This window comes from Pagrus major, chromosome 8 (genome assembly GCF_040436345.1).
Source record: "Pagrus major chromosome 8, Pma_NU_1.0".
NCBI lineage: Eukaryota > Metazoa > Chordata > Actinopteri > Spariformes > Sparidae > Pagrus > Pagrus major.
In genome coordinates, this window is record NC_133222.1 from 16717278 (window position 1) to 16732345 (window position 15068).

Sequence of the window (15068 nt, forward strand, 5' to 3'; positions counted from 1 at the left end):
TAAAAATTCTGAAAAAATCCAAAATTATGAGGGCAGACGTAGCCCCAGGGTGAATAAAATGATTAGTAACCACATTTAGTTTGAGAGGCTAGCTGTATCCTGCCAGCTGGCATATGCCACAGTGCCAGATGGTCAGCTCAACAGGACCTGTTTTGACCAGCAGCAGGCTGGTGAGAGCCCCAAACACATTTCAGGTCCTTAATTAGAAGGGCACTTAACTACGTTGGCCAGTAGAGGGAGACAGCGTGTATGCTATTTTAGGGACACAACTAATGATCTTATTTTTCTGAGCAACATAAAGGTGGATAAAGGTTTTAGCAGTACATCGAAAAGTATCTAAAAACCCTCATTATTCAAAGAAAACAGGAGCATATTAACAATACTTGTATCTTAAAAACAATCAAGAGACACACACCATAAACTCAACATTTTTAATTTCTCTTCTCAAGAGTTTTGTTCAATTAGCACATTCAGCTCAAAGTTTAAAAAAACAAAATCAAATTTCTGTACAAAGTTGGCATGCATGCGACACCCTGAAAGAACAAGGTTTAGTTAAATCAGTCAAAATAAACTGGATCATTGCAGCACAGAACCACTTTAGAGCAAGTAAAAACAATGTTTAAAAAGAAAAGGTTGAATAATCATAAATCATTGCTCTTTGTACTTCAAAGAAATTGCCTCTTGGTTCACATAGAACCACTCATTCACACACACAGTAATACACTTAAAACACTCACAACAGTAAGTAGCCAGAGTAGACAGGTGCTTTGCAGCCTGCAGCAGCAGTCGGGTTTACGCCAGAGTGTGTCTCGTCTCAGTTGAACCAGGTGGTGTTGAGTTGTGTCTGTTTCTTGATGCTAGTGTCCAATTTGAGGACCTCTCTGATCGCCATGGTAGCGTAGGTTGAGGGAGGCAGGGAGAACTCCATCCGCAGAGCCCGATACTTCCCCTCTGTCAGAGGAAGGAGAGAAATATCTGAATGCTGTCCAACAACCCTGTCACCTCATACTTGATATTCATGTTGTTGCTACAGCATTCATGCATCTCAACTTTATAAGTCTTTGTATACCCCTAATTCAACTTCAGTTTATTTTAAGTGTACATTACCAAGAGAGTCTCCATACACTTTATTTAAACACAATATTACATGTAAAAATATGCACACATTCATAAGCACTCATACAGTGTATCCATAACAGGATTGTCGATGAGGAGAACAGTCAGTCATTTGGGTTCCCAACTGGTGAAACCAGGAGAGATTATAATGAAGAGAAAATAGATCCGTTTTCGGTGTCGATTTTAAAATGTCAACAGAACTTGCCTCCCGTAGGTTATTCCACATGTGTGGAGCTCTGTGGGCGAAGGCTCAACTACCAAAATAGTGTTTATTAAAATTGAGGAACGGTTAAGTAATCTGCATTAAGAGAACGTGAAGAACATGATGGAATATAAGGAGAAATAAGGCTGGAAATATATGAGGGAGCAAGTCCATTTAAGACTTTATAGGTTAGGAGGAGGTGTTATATGTTCATACTTCTTAGATCACTCTGGCCCTAACTGGCTATTTTAAGCTCAAGCTACATTCATCAAGGTGGGAGGACAGACAGATGACAGACACACAACCCTACTTCTGGCAGAAAATCTGTCTACAGGCAGGCAGACTGAAAAGGTGAAAACAGGATGAGAAAAAATGTCCCCTTTCCTAGTTCCTACCTCTTTACTTTTGGCCCAATTGTTTGGACCACGCCTATTGAACTCAACCTTCATTTTTATCTCAACAATATCTTGCATGACTGAGAGAAAAATGTGTCCACAAACAGACAGAAATATAAACACCTGATAAATACTGAAAAATGCTTCTGCTACAAAAGGTGCCTCCAAGACCACATTTTGCCATGATGACACACACACAGACTCACAAAGTGAAAACATTGCCAGGTGACGCTCTCACAGCTGAATCCTAAAAGGAACTTACCTTTGCTGAAGACAGGAGCAGGTTTGTTCTCCAGTTTCTCAAAATCACTGTGCACCAGGGAGATCCGAGGGTCATCGTACTCAATCACCTCCCTGCATAAAACACATCAGATGAGAGGCAGTTAGAGAAATGACAGTATTACAGAAGAATTCAAATAAAGCATTCATATTACTGCAGTGCACAATGCCAGCCTCTGTATTATAATATAACACCATGAGGGGCTTTGCACTACAGTGCCACATCATGTTAATAAATAATAAATGATAATTTCATTGTTTGCTAACCAGCTGACATCACTGGGTCTGATGATAATGCGTCTGTAGGCTCCAGCCAGAGAATAGTCCTTCACTTTGTGTCTCATGTTGTCGATGTCCAACTTGTCTGCAGTGAGCAGCTCTCTGTAGCCTTTCCCCACTGACAGGAAGACACAAGCGTTAAGTGATTACATGCTAAGAAACAACACTCTCAGTTCTTTTTCTGTCATACGCTTACTTTCATCCTTTAATTTAGCTCCATATTAGCAGTTTTGTTATTTAAATTTAAATCCACTTAAGCTGAGGAAGTGGTGTGTGGTTGGTGTGTGTTTTAAGAGGAATGGGTGTTATTTTCACAGTAGTATTGTGTTAAAACCATCCAATGTTATTTTTCACAGCTATATTTTTATGTAACATGCAAATAAATGAACTCTAAATAACAGAACCATGTCTTACCGTGATGAGAGGGGTAGATGACATCAAACCCAGGAAGTGGCATCACAATGTCATGGATGGAGTGACTCTCGGCCTCCTCTGCAGACAGCAAGTGTGCTGTGGCTTCATGAACACAGAGAACATCAGTATATTAGTTTTAGTACGTATGATTAATATAAATTAATGGTCTGAATGTTGGTTTTTCTTCTGTAGGTTAAAGCAATAGTTTGACATTTTGGGAAATACTTTTATTTGTCTTCTTACCGAGTATTTGATTAAAAAAGATGTCACTGAAATGAGGCTACATCTGTTCAAAAGAACTAAACATTTTTGATTTTAAGAAAGAATATTTCCTCAAATGTCATACCATTTCCTTTATATTTAATACAGAAAATAAATTAACTACTAACTTCCTCTGAGCACAAGGTCTCCCTCCACAGCCTTCAGACCAAAGGCTTCAATTCTGCGGCTCACCATGGTGTTCCACACCTTGCTCTGGTAGCTGTGGATGTACATCAGACGGTTGTTGCGAGGGATCTGAAAAAGAAAAAACAACACTCATCAGAAAGAGCCCAAATCAGCCTCTAGACAGCTCTTTTTTTTGTACTAGCATCTGGCTTTAAATTCATTCAGTTCCATGTCCCACAGTTGTCACAACTGTCCCATATTCTCGCCCACATTTTCAACCAATTATTAGCACTATCAATAAAAGAACCAACCAGTCCAAACGCAGTGACGATGTTCTTCTTGCCATACATGGACAGGCCTCGCAGCAGCTGTCCCTCCACGCAGCGCTTGTTGGGCAGCTTTTTCAGGGCTGCCTCCGGGTCCTGAGTCTTTGCCCACTCCTCTCTGCAGCGGACCAGGAATTCTTTCTCCGCTAAGGAAAGCAGTCAAGATTGAGTAAGGTTTGAAACACTTTTTAAACCACTTTACAGGCAGAGGAAGAGTCTAAGAATTGTTTTTCCTTACCTCCAGGACGAGGCTTCAGAATCAAATCCACCACCTCATTCCAGTCATTCTTCAAGATAGCCCTGCCCCAAACAAAAAGAGGAAACAACACCTGAGTTTGCCGTTCTGCCAACTTATGATTTATTCCATCCTGTTACAATTTGTGTCAGTACCTCCATGTCATGACCTTACCTGCCAACTTGGTGTGTAGGCACAGCTGTGGTGCCAAAGCGCTGCATGCCATAGTAGTTGATGAAGCCTGTCTGTTTGAGAGATGTCAAGGCCTGATGGACCTGCTCATCTGTCCCTGAGATGTTCCTGATATACAAATATATCAACAAATTAAACAATAATGAGGTGCAAAGTCATTTAGCAGTAAAGTAAGCAGTGTTGACATGACCTGACACAGAAATCAGATATTAGCCATCATGACCAAATTTGTGTTGGAACGGTTCTTTATATCAAGTAGTCAGTTCCTGGCCAATGAGGATGCCCTCTGCATTAACACAAGACTTAAGGCATACAACGCAGGTAACCAAAATCCACAACAAAGCACAGGAATTGGATATAATGTACTGTATAATAACAAGAGTTAAGTAAAAGATCAACATAAAGAACACCTGCTGACCTGATGACCACAGTGAAGTGGTTTCCCTGCAGCTCCCCCAGCTTCAGAGGGTGGTTTTTGTAGCAGAAGTTCCCTAACTTGAGATTCATGAGGCACTTGTTGAGGTGAGCCAGCCTCTCTGCTGTGATCCTGAGAAGACAGGGAACAGTTAATTACTGATCCTGTTTAACAAGCTGATCTACCAGAGACCTTTTGCTTCATGACAGCAAAAAACACCTCCAGCATTGACAACATACAACATGTACACTACCTCCTATTTACATAATTCACAGACAATTTGAAACTGAATGCACACTGATTAATGTAGTGATTTGCTTAAAGCAGCACATACTCACTTGAGCACTGCAATCTCTTGCACAGTGATGGCTCTCTTGTCTTTGGTTCCCATGTAGGAAAACATGTTGGGTCTAAGCCTAAAAAGACAAACATTATTGTACAAATGACAGTCCTGACTGCAGTTATTATTTGTTGATGATCACTTTTTTCAAAGTAAGCGTACAACATTCAGACCTGAGGAACTTTGAAAGCACATTGATGGCATCCATGGTGTCCTTGTTCTCCTTGTACAGAACAAAGTGGCAAAAACTGCCACGGTTTTTCGGCCAGAAGTGTTTCCTTGGAGCTTTGAACACAGAAGAAAGGGTTGTACTGAAATCTAGACTCAGAATTGCTGAACTAAACAATTCACATATTCAAAAATACAAATCACTCACAGATTCTGGCTATAGCAAATCAAATTTTACATTCTACATTGTTACCTGTGAAGAAAACAAAGTTTTTTTCCCTTTATCGCAAGAAAGAATACAATTATGTTTAATATACAATTACAAAACCAACAGGCATTTCAATGAAATCTAGTAACTGACACCTAAGTCCATGTGGGTTATAACCACTTCCTCTGTGCTGTGTGGAGAATAGGTTCTTACCTGCAGTTGTTTTGACCTCTATCCACCAGAGAAGAGCAAAAGGAGGATAGAATAATGTTACTAAGAAAGAGATGTTTAAGGACTGTGGGACGAGTTGTCAGGGGTGAGATCTCATGCATGGGCCTGTGAGTGGAGTGTGGTATTTAAATGGTTTATGCAACAAGGGTGCAGGGTTATTTCAAGGCACCATGATGCTGAATCTCTGCTTTCCTTATTGTCTTTTCAATCAAAGCATTCCACTAAATAATAAGGTCAGTCCATAACCAAAAAGCTGCTTGTTTAAAAACCAGTATGAGTAAAGACCTGAGCAGAATCATGCAGGTGTCTTAGTCATGCACGTGCACAAGTGCATGCATCGCATTGTTCTGCTCTGTGATTCAGCTGTGATCACATGCATTGCAGCAGATAAACTGAAGGATGTAATAAAAGGACATGCAATATATCCTTTCTCTGATCATTTAACTATGTTACTGGTCATGAATTCTGTCCAGACAGAATAAGGCTGACATCTGTCTTCTTGCCACATACCTGCGAGAGCCTTCTTCCCAGCAGTGTGGTAGGCCACTATTAACTTGCGCCCATCCTTCTCTTCCGTCTTTGTCTCCAGACCAGGAAACTGAGTCTTGATGGCTTTGTGGACCAGCGTCCGCTTCTCTTTTGTATCATCCATCACCTACAGATGTTGAGAAAGGGGCAAGAACATTATGTTAAATAGTCATAAGATATGTCTTAAAAGGGATCCAGGAAGTGTAAACTCACCTCAATAGAGACGTTGCTCTCTTTATTCCTGAAGAGCTGCAGCTCCCCGAGCTGCTTCTTCTGCTCTTCGGTCAGCACATCCGATTCTTCTGGCAGCTGTGGAGCCTCTACAACTTCCTAACATAGAAGTAACACAACACAGAAACATCGGAAAGCATTACCTAACTGTTCCAGAGCTGTAAAAACCCAGGCTGTGATGACATCAGGTGATAACATTATGTCAAAGGAAGTGTGACTTAATGTGGTGATTGCTTTCAACATAGGTTACCTTTAATACAGTACACCAGAAATACTAGTCGATTAAATGTATTATTTTATTAATGTACAGATTTAAATTTCCTTTTAAACATCAGGGACTGGTTTATTTTACAATTGAAATTAAAATTACTACTTGTGGATCTAGCCAAATTAGTAAAATCTCAATACTAAAGAGACGTAATGCTGGTAGATGAAAATTGATCCAATATCCTACCTCTGCAGCCTCCGCAGGGATAGACAGGTCATCTAAATGCACTATCTTGCCTTGTTTGTTGATTTCATGCACCACAAAATCAGAATATCTGAAAACAAAACAAAATAAATCATTTGTTAAATAATCCAAAGTTTGAGACAAACTATGCAAACTATCTACTGAATGTGAGGACGAACCTTTCCTTCAAGATCCCTGAGAAGCCCTCATGGTCACTGACATACTTCAGGATGCCCACATCCAACTCAGTGAGGCCATGCTTCATCATATCAGCAAAGGTCTCACCATTCTCCTCCTCCCCATCATCTGCTTCATCCTCTGGCTCTTCCTCATCTTGGTGGTTGTTCTCAACCCTGGGTTTCTTTGTTGGTGTGTCTTTCTCTTCATCCTCTGGACAGCCTCTCTTTTCTCCGACCTGGACAAGGACAGGCTCTGACTCAGCCATCAGAGCCAAGCTGTGACAACAGGGACACAAAAATCATATTTGATTTAAACAGTATGTACTGTATGAAATTTAATATACTTGTCATGGGGACAACTAATGTGGCTCCTGAGAGCAGTAGTAGACCAGTTCTCTGCTCTAGACCAACTAAGTGTTTGTGCCAATTTGAACCAGTTTTCCTGGCCCGGAGCCAGTTCTTTGAGTAGTAGATCCAGAGTAGACACTGGCTCTGAACCAGCACCTGAACCGCCTTGGTGGAAAAGGGATGAGTGCAGCTGTAAAACACTGGAGCACCCATGTGAAGATAACATCACCCAGGAATGTACTTTTGGTCTGATGCACCTCTGAGTTTTCAATCTTTTTTTATACCACTAGTAACACATTTCAATTGCTGTATTTGAATCAATGCAGTAACCTTAAAACGCTGCACTGAAGTCAATCAAAACAAAGCTGCATTTCAGAGTAATGAAAACAAACTGAACTGACATTAATGGCCTACAAAACGATGCTACTGACTTACTGTCTGTGGAGATGAGATAGCAGGAAACAGTGATGGGCCTTGGACACTCGTCTTGTCTTCCAGCTGTCAAACACTTGCAGAGACTTCTTAACGGACCCGAGCTCGACGCAGGCACTGAAAAGACACAATGAGCATATTGCTGATCACTCAGAAGTTAGCAAAGCCGCTAGCGCATCCGGCATCTATTAACCTGGCAAGCTAACACCGCTGGCTAACGTTAACGATGCTAGCAGCAAAGCTAAGCTGTAATGTCGGTGTAAATAAAGCGAATAACGTTCGTCAAAGCCCTGTTTTAACTTACCCACGTCTGCTGATATTCACAAGAGTACGGACCGCACTGAAAGCCAGCTTTTCTCACACGTGTGTGTGTGTGTGTGTGTGTGTGTGGTTCCGGAAACAGATCCCGTCCTGAAACCGCCCACAGCAAGCGATTGGTTAAGCTGAGCTGTCAATCATTGAGGAGCTTGACTCAGAGAAAAGATACTAAACAGATTAAAATAAGAAAATGTCAGACTTTTAAACCAGCCAGGGACACTTTACAGGTTCGGATTTTATTTTCTTATTATTTTTATTTTACGTTATTTATTTATTTATTTAAATAATAAATAAATAAATTAGCTTATGCTAACATAAGTAACTGTTCTGAAGGGTAATATCATTATCATTATTATATCATTATTATATCATATATATATATATATATATATATATATATATGTGTGTGTATATATGATTATTCTTTGTTTACATTTGTATGAGATTAGAGCTAAATCTGGATAATAAATGTGTCTTATATAAACATGATCTCCCTGGTGCTTTTATTTTCAGTTGTACAAAACTGTATTTTTTGTTGTTGTTTTTTTTTTTTTACCAGAATATGTAACTTGCATTAGCACTAGCCTGTATATGTTTTTGCTGTAGACAATGCGTGACTTGTAAATGAGCAAAATGTGAATATTTCACAAAAATGTTGTAAACACTGAATGAAAACACTGAAATAAAAATCATGCCACCAATTAACTTAATCATTTTGAAGTTTTTGTAATGGCTGCCATTTTGCAGTAAGAGAAAAATATATAGGTCTACTTAGAAACTATACAAAAAACGGTAAATTAATATGAAATATTATACTATAGACTTATTACTGTTACTTACGATAAAGTAGTAGTATAATTTTCTGTAAAAACGTCACCAAACCAGAAAAAAAAAACAGGTTCGAGAAAATAAAAGAAAAATGAAGAAATACAAAGAACAATACATAAGCACAGATAATCAATTCCAAGTTATACCCATAGCCTACTTTTTGATGATATATATTGATGACGATTTATATATATGTACCGTCAGATTGTGTGACATAGTGAAATCATTGATGATATCGGCGCCGTGGCTTAGATGGTTAAAGCGCCTGTCTAGTAAACAGGAGATCCTGGGTTCGAATCCCAGCGGTGCCTTTTCACCATGCGTGCTGCTTCCAATGTCTACAGTGAAGTTATATGATCAATGTAAGCCTTGCACATGACCAGTGAATGGTTAATACATGCACAAGCCTACAGTAAACTACCATAACATGATTGTAGCTGTCCATCCATGCAACGTTATTCCTGCTAAGTATAAAATATACATCATCTATTAGCTTCATAGCAGACACCTTTAACTATTTTCTCACAATTTATAGATGAAATTATACAGTTAGATACATACATAAATAAAACACGACAAAATGATAAAGCAATTAATTGAAACAGTTACCAACAGGTTGATCAGTAAATAAAATAATTGTTAGTTGCAACATTAAACAGTTCCCTTGAAATATTTTTCACATACATATGCAACTGCTGTTTTGCTTTCAAAATAGTAATACTACGGAAGCCCTTAAGGGCCATGCATTCATACATTTTATTTCCTCCGTTTTCCCGTGATAACGAGTTAATTTCATTTGTTTTCTCGAGATCTCGAGTTATTATCTCGAAATAACAACTGCCGTTTTCCCGAGATAACAGGATAATTTTCTCGAGATCTCGAGATAACTAAACTTTGTTTTCCCGAGATCTCGAGATAACGAAACTTTGTTTTCCCGAAATAACGATATAATTAATTCGAGATCTCAAGATAATGACTGTGATATGATAGGCCTGAGATTATGGAGACACTCGTTATCACGGGAAAACGGAGGAAATAAAATGTATAACGAGTGATAACGAGTTAATTTCATTTGTTTTCTGGAGATCTCGAGTTATTATCTCGAAATAACAACTGCCGTTTTCCCGAGATAACGGGATAATTTTCTCGAGATCTCGAGATAACGAAACTTTGTTTTCCCGAGATAACGATATAATTAATTTGAGATCTTGAGAAAACAAAACGATAGTGTCGTATATTAAATCATTGCAGGAAACATCATTCAGTGTAGCAATGTCAGAGGAGCAGGAGCATATCGATCACCGTGTCACATATCTTTTCAATCAGGCCTGACACAGGCTGAAATATTAGTGTGCGTAATCTAAAAAGACGGTTAGCAAGGCTTCAGCTATATTAGATTGCGCCACCGATATAGGCGGCTCAATCTAAGTGAGCCTAATGTTGTTGTTAACTACATAGCTGACCAACTACGGGGTCCCGGGCATCTCCATAATCTCAGGCCTATCATATCACAGTCATTATCTCAAGATCTAGAATTAATTATATTGTTATCTCGGGAAAACAAAGTTTCGTTATCTCAAGATCTCGAGAAAATTATCCCGTTATCTCGGGAAAACGGCAGTTGTTATTTCGAGATAATAACGGGATAATTTTCTCGAGATCTCGAGATAACTAAACTTTGTTTTCCCGAGATCTCGAGATAACGAAACTTTGTTTTCCCGAAATAACGATATAATTAACTCGAGATCTCAAGATAATGACTGTGATATGATAGGCCTGAGATTATGGAGACACTCGTTATCACGGGAAAACGGAGGAAATAAAATGTATAACGAGTGATAACGAGTTAATTTCATTTGTTTTCTGGAGAGCTCGAGTTATTATCTTGAAATAACAACTGCCGTTTTCCCGAGATAACAGGATAATTTTCTCGAGATCTAATTAATTATATCGTTATCTCGGGAAAACAAAGTTTCGTTATCTCGAGATCTCGAGAAAATTATCCCGTTATCTCGGGAAAATGGCAGTTGTTATTTCGAGATAATAACTCGAGATCTCGAGAAAACAAATGAAATTAACTCGTTATCACTCGTTATACATTTTATTTCCTCCGTTTTCCTGAGATAACGGGACAATTTTCTCGAGATCGAATTAATTATATCGTTATCTCGGGAAAACAAAGTTTCGTTATCTCGAGAAAACAAATGAAATTAACTCGTTATCAGGGGAAAACGCGGGAAATGAAATGTATGAATGCATTCCGTAACTCTTGTACTTAACTTGTCTTACTTCTATTGGTAATGTATTCAACACTGTTTTTTGGATTTAACTCTTGACACACTTATTCACACACAATATTTTGTATATTTCAGTAATATTAAATTCTTTATTGTCTTAAAATGGGCGTGTGTGTGACGCTGACCCGGGGAATGCACTGGCTGTTATTTTTTACTCTATTGTACTGTGAATTTTGTAGCAATCTCTGGTACAACTATGTTATGTTATGTTATCCTTTATTGTTCTGTGCACGACTCTGAAGATAGATATCTCCTATATACATACATGAAAGGGAACAACAAGGATGGTAAGGTCAGTTAAATCCTCACTTGTCTGTTGGAGATCTGTATAAAAACAACTGCACTAGGAGCAGTGGGGTCTGGAATAATAAATTCACGTAATTTACGACCCTTAGGTGCTATTCCTCATACTTACCAAGAATAACAGAAAGACAAAATGAAACTGTAATGATGCAAATGGTCTGTCTAAGTGAAAACTGCAGTGTCTCAATGCAGCATCACGAGCTAAGTAAAAAATCCAACAAATCTTGATGAAGAAACATAAAGCAGAGAGTAGGCTGTAGACAGCAATAAAAAAACACACAGCTAACACTAAAAATAGTATAGAAGCAGCATCCTGGGCTTGCTACCAAGGTTTTGTACTGATACATACTGTAGATGCTTTGTAGAATTGTAACATAGCCTAACTCAGGTGTTGTATACTGCATGTCAGTTTTGTTAGAATTTTTTCGACAATGCATTGGTACCGTTATGAGAGAGTCATCCCCAGCTGGATCCAGTCAAGGCCATCAGTGCACTCCACCCTTTTAATTTTTAATCATAAATTGATATGATTCACATTAATAAAAAGTGCTAGCATCGCCCTGGTTCCCTCGACAAAAAGCCTTTGAGATTTTTTAATTGGATTTTGCATTATTGCCGAAAATAAGCTCTGTGGCAAACACGTTTATGATATTTTCATGTTTTGTTCAGCAAGGTAATCTTCACAGATGAACAACACGTTTGTGACTTTCGAACGTAAATTACATTGTGAGAATTAAAAAGCTAATGTTAGGCTATAAGCAGACTTCATTGCAGTTGCATGATTTCTACATCACCACCATTAAGCGTCTTACTGCACAGTTACTATACATGTTTTCGGAAAAACTGATCAATGTACAAGTTGTAAAGTTAGAGTTACAATAATTTGCAACTGAAGTCAACCTGTAAAGACTGACTAGTGAGTAGATGAGTCTCGGTGTTCAGTGTGATGACATTTTATGTCCATGACAACTTATAGTCTCATTTAGCCTTTTGTTGGCAATCGCCGTCTTTAAGACATGTGCATGCTTTTTAATTTAACTGTGACATTTACTGATGTATTTTATGTCGTTGAACAATGAATATCTTAATCCTGTCATAACCACAGACCTTATTTCAGGCATTTAACTGTAAACCAATTAAAAAAACTCATTGATTTTGAGACGAGGGAACCAGATGCGCAAAAATGCTAACTGCTACTACAACGCTCTATTCATCGGCTAGTATTTCACTAATACGATAAATAGACAATAATACAAATTTCACAGTATCAGCTTATAATATATCTGTCTGATAGCCTGTAGCCTAAATCTGCACCCCTCTATTACATTTTGTTTTACAAAAATGTCCAATTGTTACAGTTTTTACATTTTATATCATTCCACTAAAGACACCTGGACTCATTCAAAAAAGCCCGCAACCAATTTAATTCTGCTGCTAAACTTTAAATTAAAGTAGAAATGTGTAGGATATTCATTTGTACAAAGTGAACACGCAGGGATGCACGCGACTCCCACCTCAGACGACAGAGGGAGCGCGTGCCCTCTGTAGGTAGAGGTTGTGGCTGTGTGTGTGTGTGTGTGTGTGTGCGTGTGTGTAAGAGAGAGAGCGAGAAAGAGAGAGAGAGAGAGAGAGAGAGAGAGAGAGAGAGACTCCGGCTGCTGCTGCTGCTAGCGAGCTGCCCGCTCCTGCTGAGGGGAAGAGGAGGAAACATGAGCTCCAGGAAAGGTGCGTATCCCTCAGCCTCTGACTCGGACATGTCACCGCACTCCTGGTTGTATTGAATATGTGAGCTGGAGGAAGTTACGTGTGTAGCTAGCTTACCGGGGCGTGCTAAAAGACGCTAAATGACCCGTGTCAGCCAGCTTTAGAGCCTTATGATGTGTGCTTGTTCTCTCTCCCCCCTGCCCTACACCCTTCCCCGGACTCGGACGTCGGTCATGCCCGTGGATAAACGCACCCTAACCCCGGCAGTGATGGCCATCCAGGCCAGAAAAAGGAGGCCGAAGGGGAAGAAAGACAGAGCGGGTCACAATCGGAGGTAAGCGGGGCGGCGGCGGCCGGTGACAGTACGACGTAGTGAGAGTGAGAGTGGACGTGAAGTGTTTGTTTGCCGGGGTTTGGTTTGTTGGCAGCGGGTACCTCTCCGTGTGACGCCGGCGCTGCTGCCGGTGCGTCGGCGGTATAGACTGTGCGCACATATGGCGAAAGGCGTGTATTTTCATCCAACAGACGCGCTGCTGTGTAATGTGGGAAGTTGCCATTTACGTTGGAGGAGTCAGACTGGGTGTCTCTGGACGATGAGCTCCCCACGGACCCCCCTCCCCTCCCCTCCCCTCCCACTTGACTCCCTGCAACATTTGCATCCACAGCTCGCCAGCTTCATACCTAATAATTGTGCCTGTGTATGCTTCCAGCGCTGATGAGCCCCTCTTGATTGATTATTGGACTGGGGTGGTTGCAAAAAGGGGGTTTGACAGATGTGACAGTTCATTTCCTTCCTTCCTTTTGCACTAGTGATGGCACTGCCAGACGGATAAGGAGTAAAAACCACATCCATCCATCCATTTCTAGTCCATCTGAGAAATCTCTCACATGGTGTTTGATTATGCAACTTTTCTCGCATTTGTAGGAACATTGTCTCCAGGTGTGTGCATGTCGTTTTGTGAGGCGGTCTTGCAGGGGACGACGCGTGCGTGTGAGCAGCGCAGTGGCTCTGTAAAGTGCATGCGAATTGGAGTGGGGGTGGTGGTGGTGGTGGGTGGGCGGGTGGAGTGGGGGCTTTCTTCATGGCATGATGCTATTGGAGCGACGTCACCGGCAGCCGAAGAAGGCATCAATTAGGTGATACCAACCGTGCGGCCACCCCAGGGGGCTGCAGGAATGTGCTGGAATTCCCAAACACCTGCACACTGAAATACAACAAACAGATGTGTGCATAAAAAAAAGTCCATTATCGAAGCCTCTCCTGTCTTAAAACACGAGAACATCATGCCAGTGGTGAAATAATGCCACGTGCTGTGTTTGCAGCTATCTTGTAAATAAAAAATGAATCCAGTGGTAGTCCCTGAGATTGGTGACATGTTGTGGACGTGGTCTTGCCTTCTGCCCAGTGTATGCTGGGATATATACAGTAGGGCTTAACTCTGATAAGGATTAGGCATGCAGAGAAGATGAGTGAATCTGATAACATGATTCTAGATTCAAGATTATTCATGAATCTATTCACAATGCTGTAAGGCTACAACTATTACGTCCATTACTGATTAATCTGGTCACTATTAACTTGATCAATAGATTAATCATTAAGAAAGGTAAAAAAAAATCGTTTATTTTCAGCCCAATGTGATGTCCTAACTTCTCATTTTTGCAACGCTGAAAGCATGCTTGATTTTCTGTGAATCAGCTAATAAGCACAGCGAACCACCAACCACAGCAAATTGCATCAGCTCATACCAGCAGATTTTTCCACATGTTCATAAAAATGAAACTCCATGCCTGATTGAATTTAACTGCTCTGTAAACACTGTAGATAAGATGGATGAACAACTATCTCAAGGCAGTGAACATCATGGGACAAACAGTTTATAGTTTGACAAAAAAATTCTTAGAACAAGGTTTTTTTAGCGCTTGTGAAAATGTCGAGTTCACACGTGACTTTTTGTTATTTTCACATGTTAAAGTTCTGGTTTGCATGTGGTTATAGCCAGTGGCATGTGGAAATGTGTGAAAATATGGAATTTACATGTGGATAAGCAAATTACATGTTTTGAATGATTTGAATGTTCGTAATTCATATGTGAAAATGTACATTTCACGTATTTCCATCCATATGTTGAAAAAGCCAATCGCTTGTGAAAATGTCCAGTTATATGTGACATTACTTTGTTTTCGCATGTTGAAATTTTAGTTCACATGTGAAAATAGCCAGTCACATTTGAACATATTAAATCTCCGTAAAGGGATAAA

General features: G+C 39.9%; 1 protein-coding gene and 1 non-coding gene across 2 annotated transcripts; one reads left to right on the forward strand and one right to left on the reverse strand.

Moving 5' to 3' along the window:
- Positions 1-417: 417 nt before the first annotated feature.
- pus7 (pseudouridine synthase 7) lies at positions 418-7746 on the reverse strand. The gene is made up of 17 exons (XM_073471543.1): positions 7661-7746; positions 7360-7473; positions 6577-6852; positions 6401-6488; positions 5929-6045; positions 5698-5842; positions 4754-4865; positions 4579-4656; positions 4244-4372; positions 3808-3933; positions 3637-3698; positions 3384-3544; positions 3075-3201; positions 2686-2787; positions 2260-2389; positions 1976-2067; positions 418-951 (listed from the first exon to the last, which is right to left on the reverse strand). The coding sequence occupies exons 3-17, from the start codon at positions 6840-6842 to the stop codon at positions 815-817; spliced, it is 1872 nt and encodes a 623-aa protein (XP_073327644.1). The 5' UTR covers positions 6843-6852; positions 7360-7473; positions 7661-7746; the 3' UTR covers positions 418-814.
- A 993-nt stretch (positions 7747-8739) lies between these two features.
- On the forward strand, positions 8740-8813 carry trnat-agu (transfer RNA threonine (anticodon AGU)). Its single transcript has one exon. It is a non-coding gene; the product is annotated as a tRNA-Thr (tRNA).
- Positions 8814-15068: the final 6255 nt, after the last annotated feature.

Coding starts and splice junctions, on each gene's coding strand:
- pus7 (XM_073471543.1), bottom strand. CDS start 6,842: ATGGCTGAGTCAGAGCCTGTCCTTGTCCAGGTCGGAGAAAAGAGAGGC. Junction 5,843..5,928: donor AGAGCAACGTCTCTATTGAG/GTGAGTTTACAC, acceptor CAACATCTGTAG/GTGATGGATGATACAAAAGA. Junction 2,068..2,259: donor AGACCCAGTGATGTCAGCTG/GTTAGCAAACAA, acceptor TGTTTTATGCAG/GGAGGTGATTGAGTACGATG.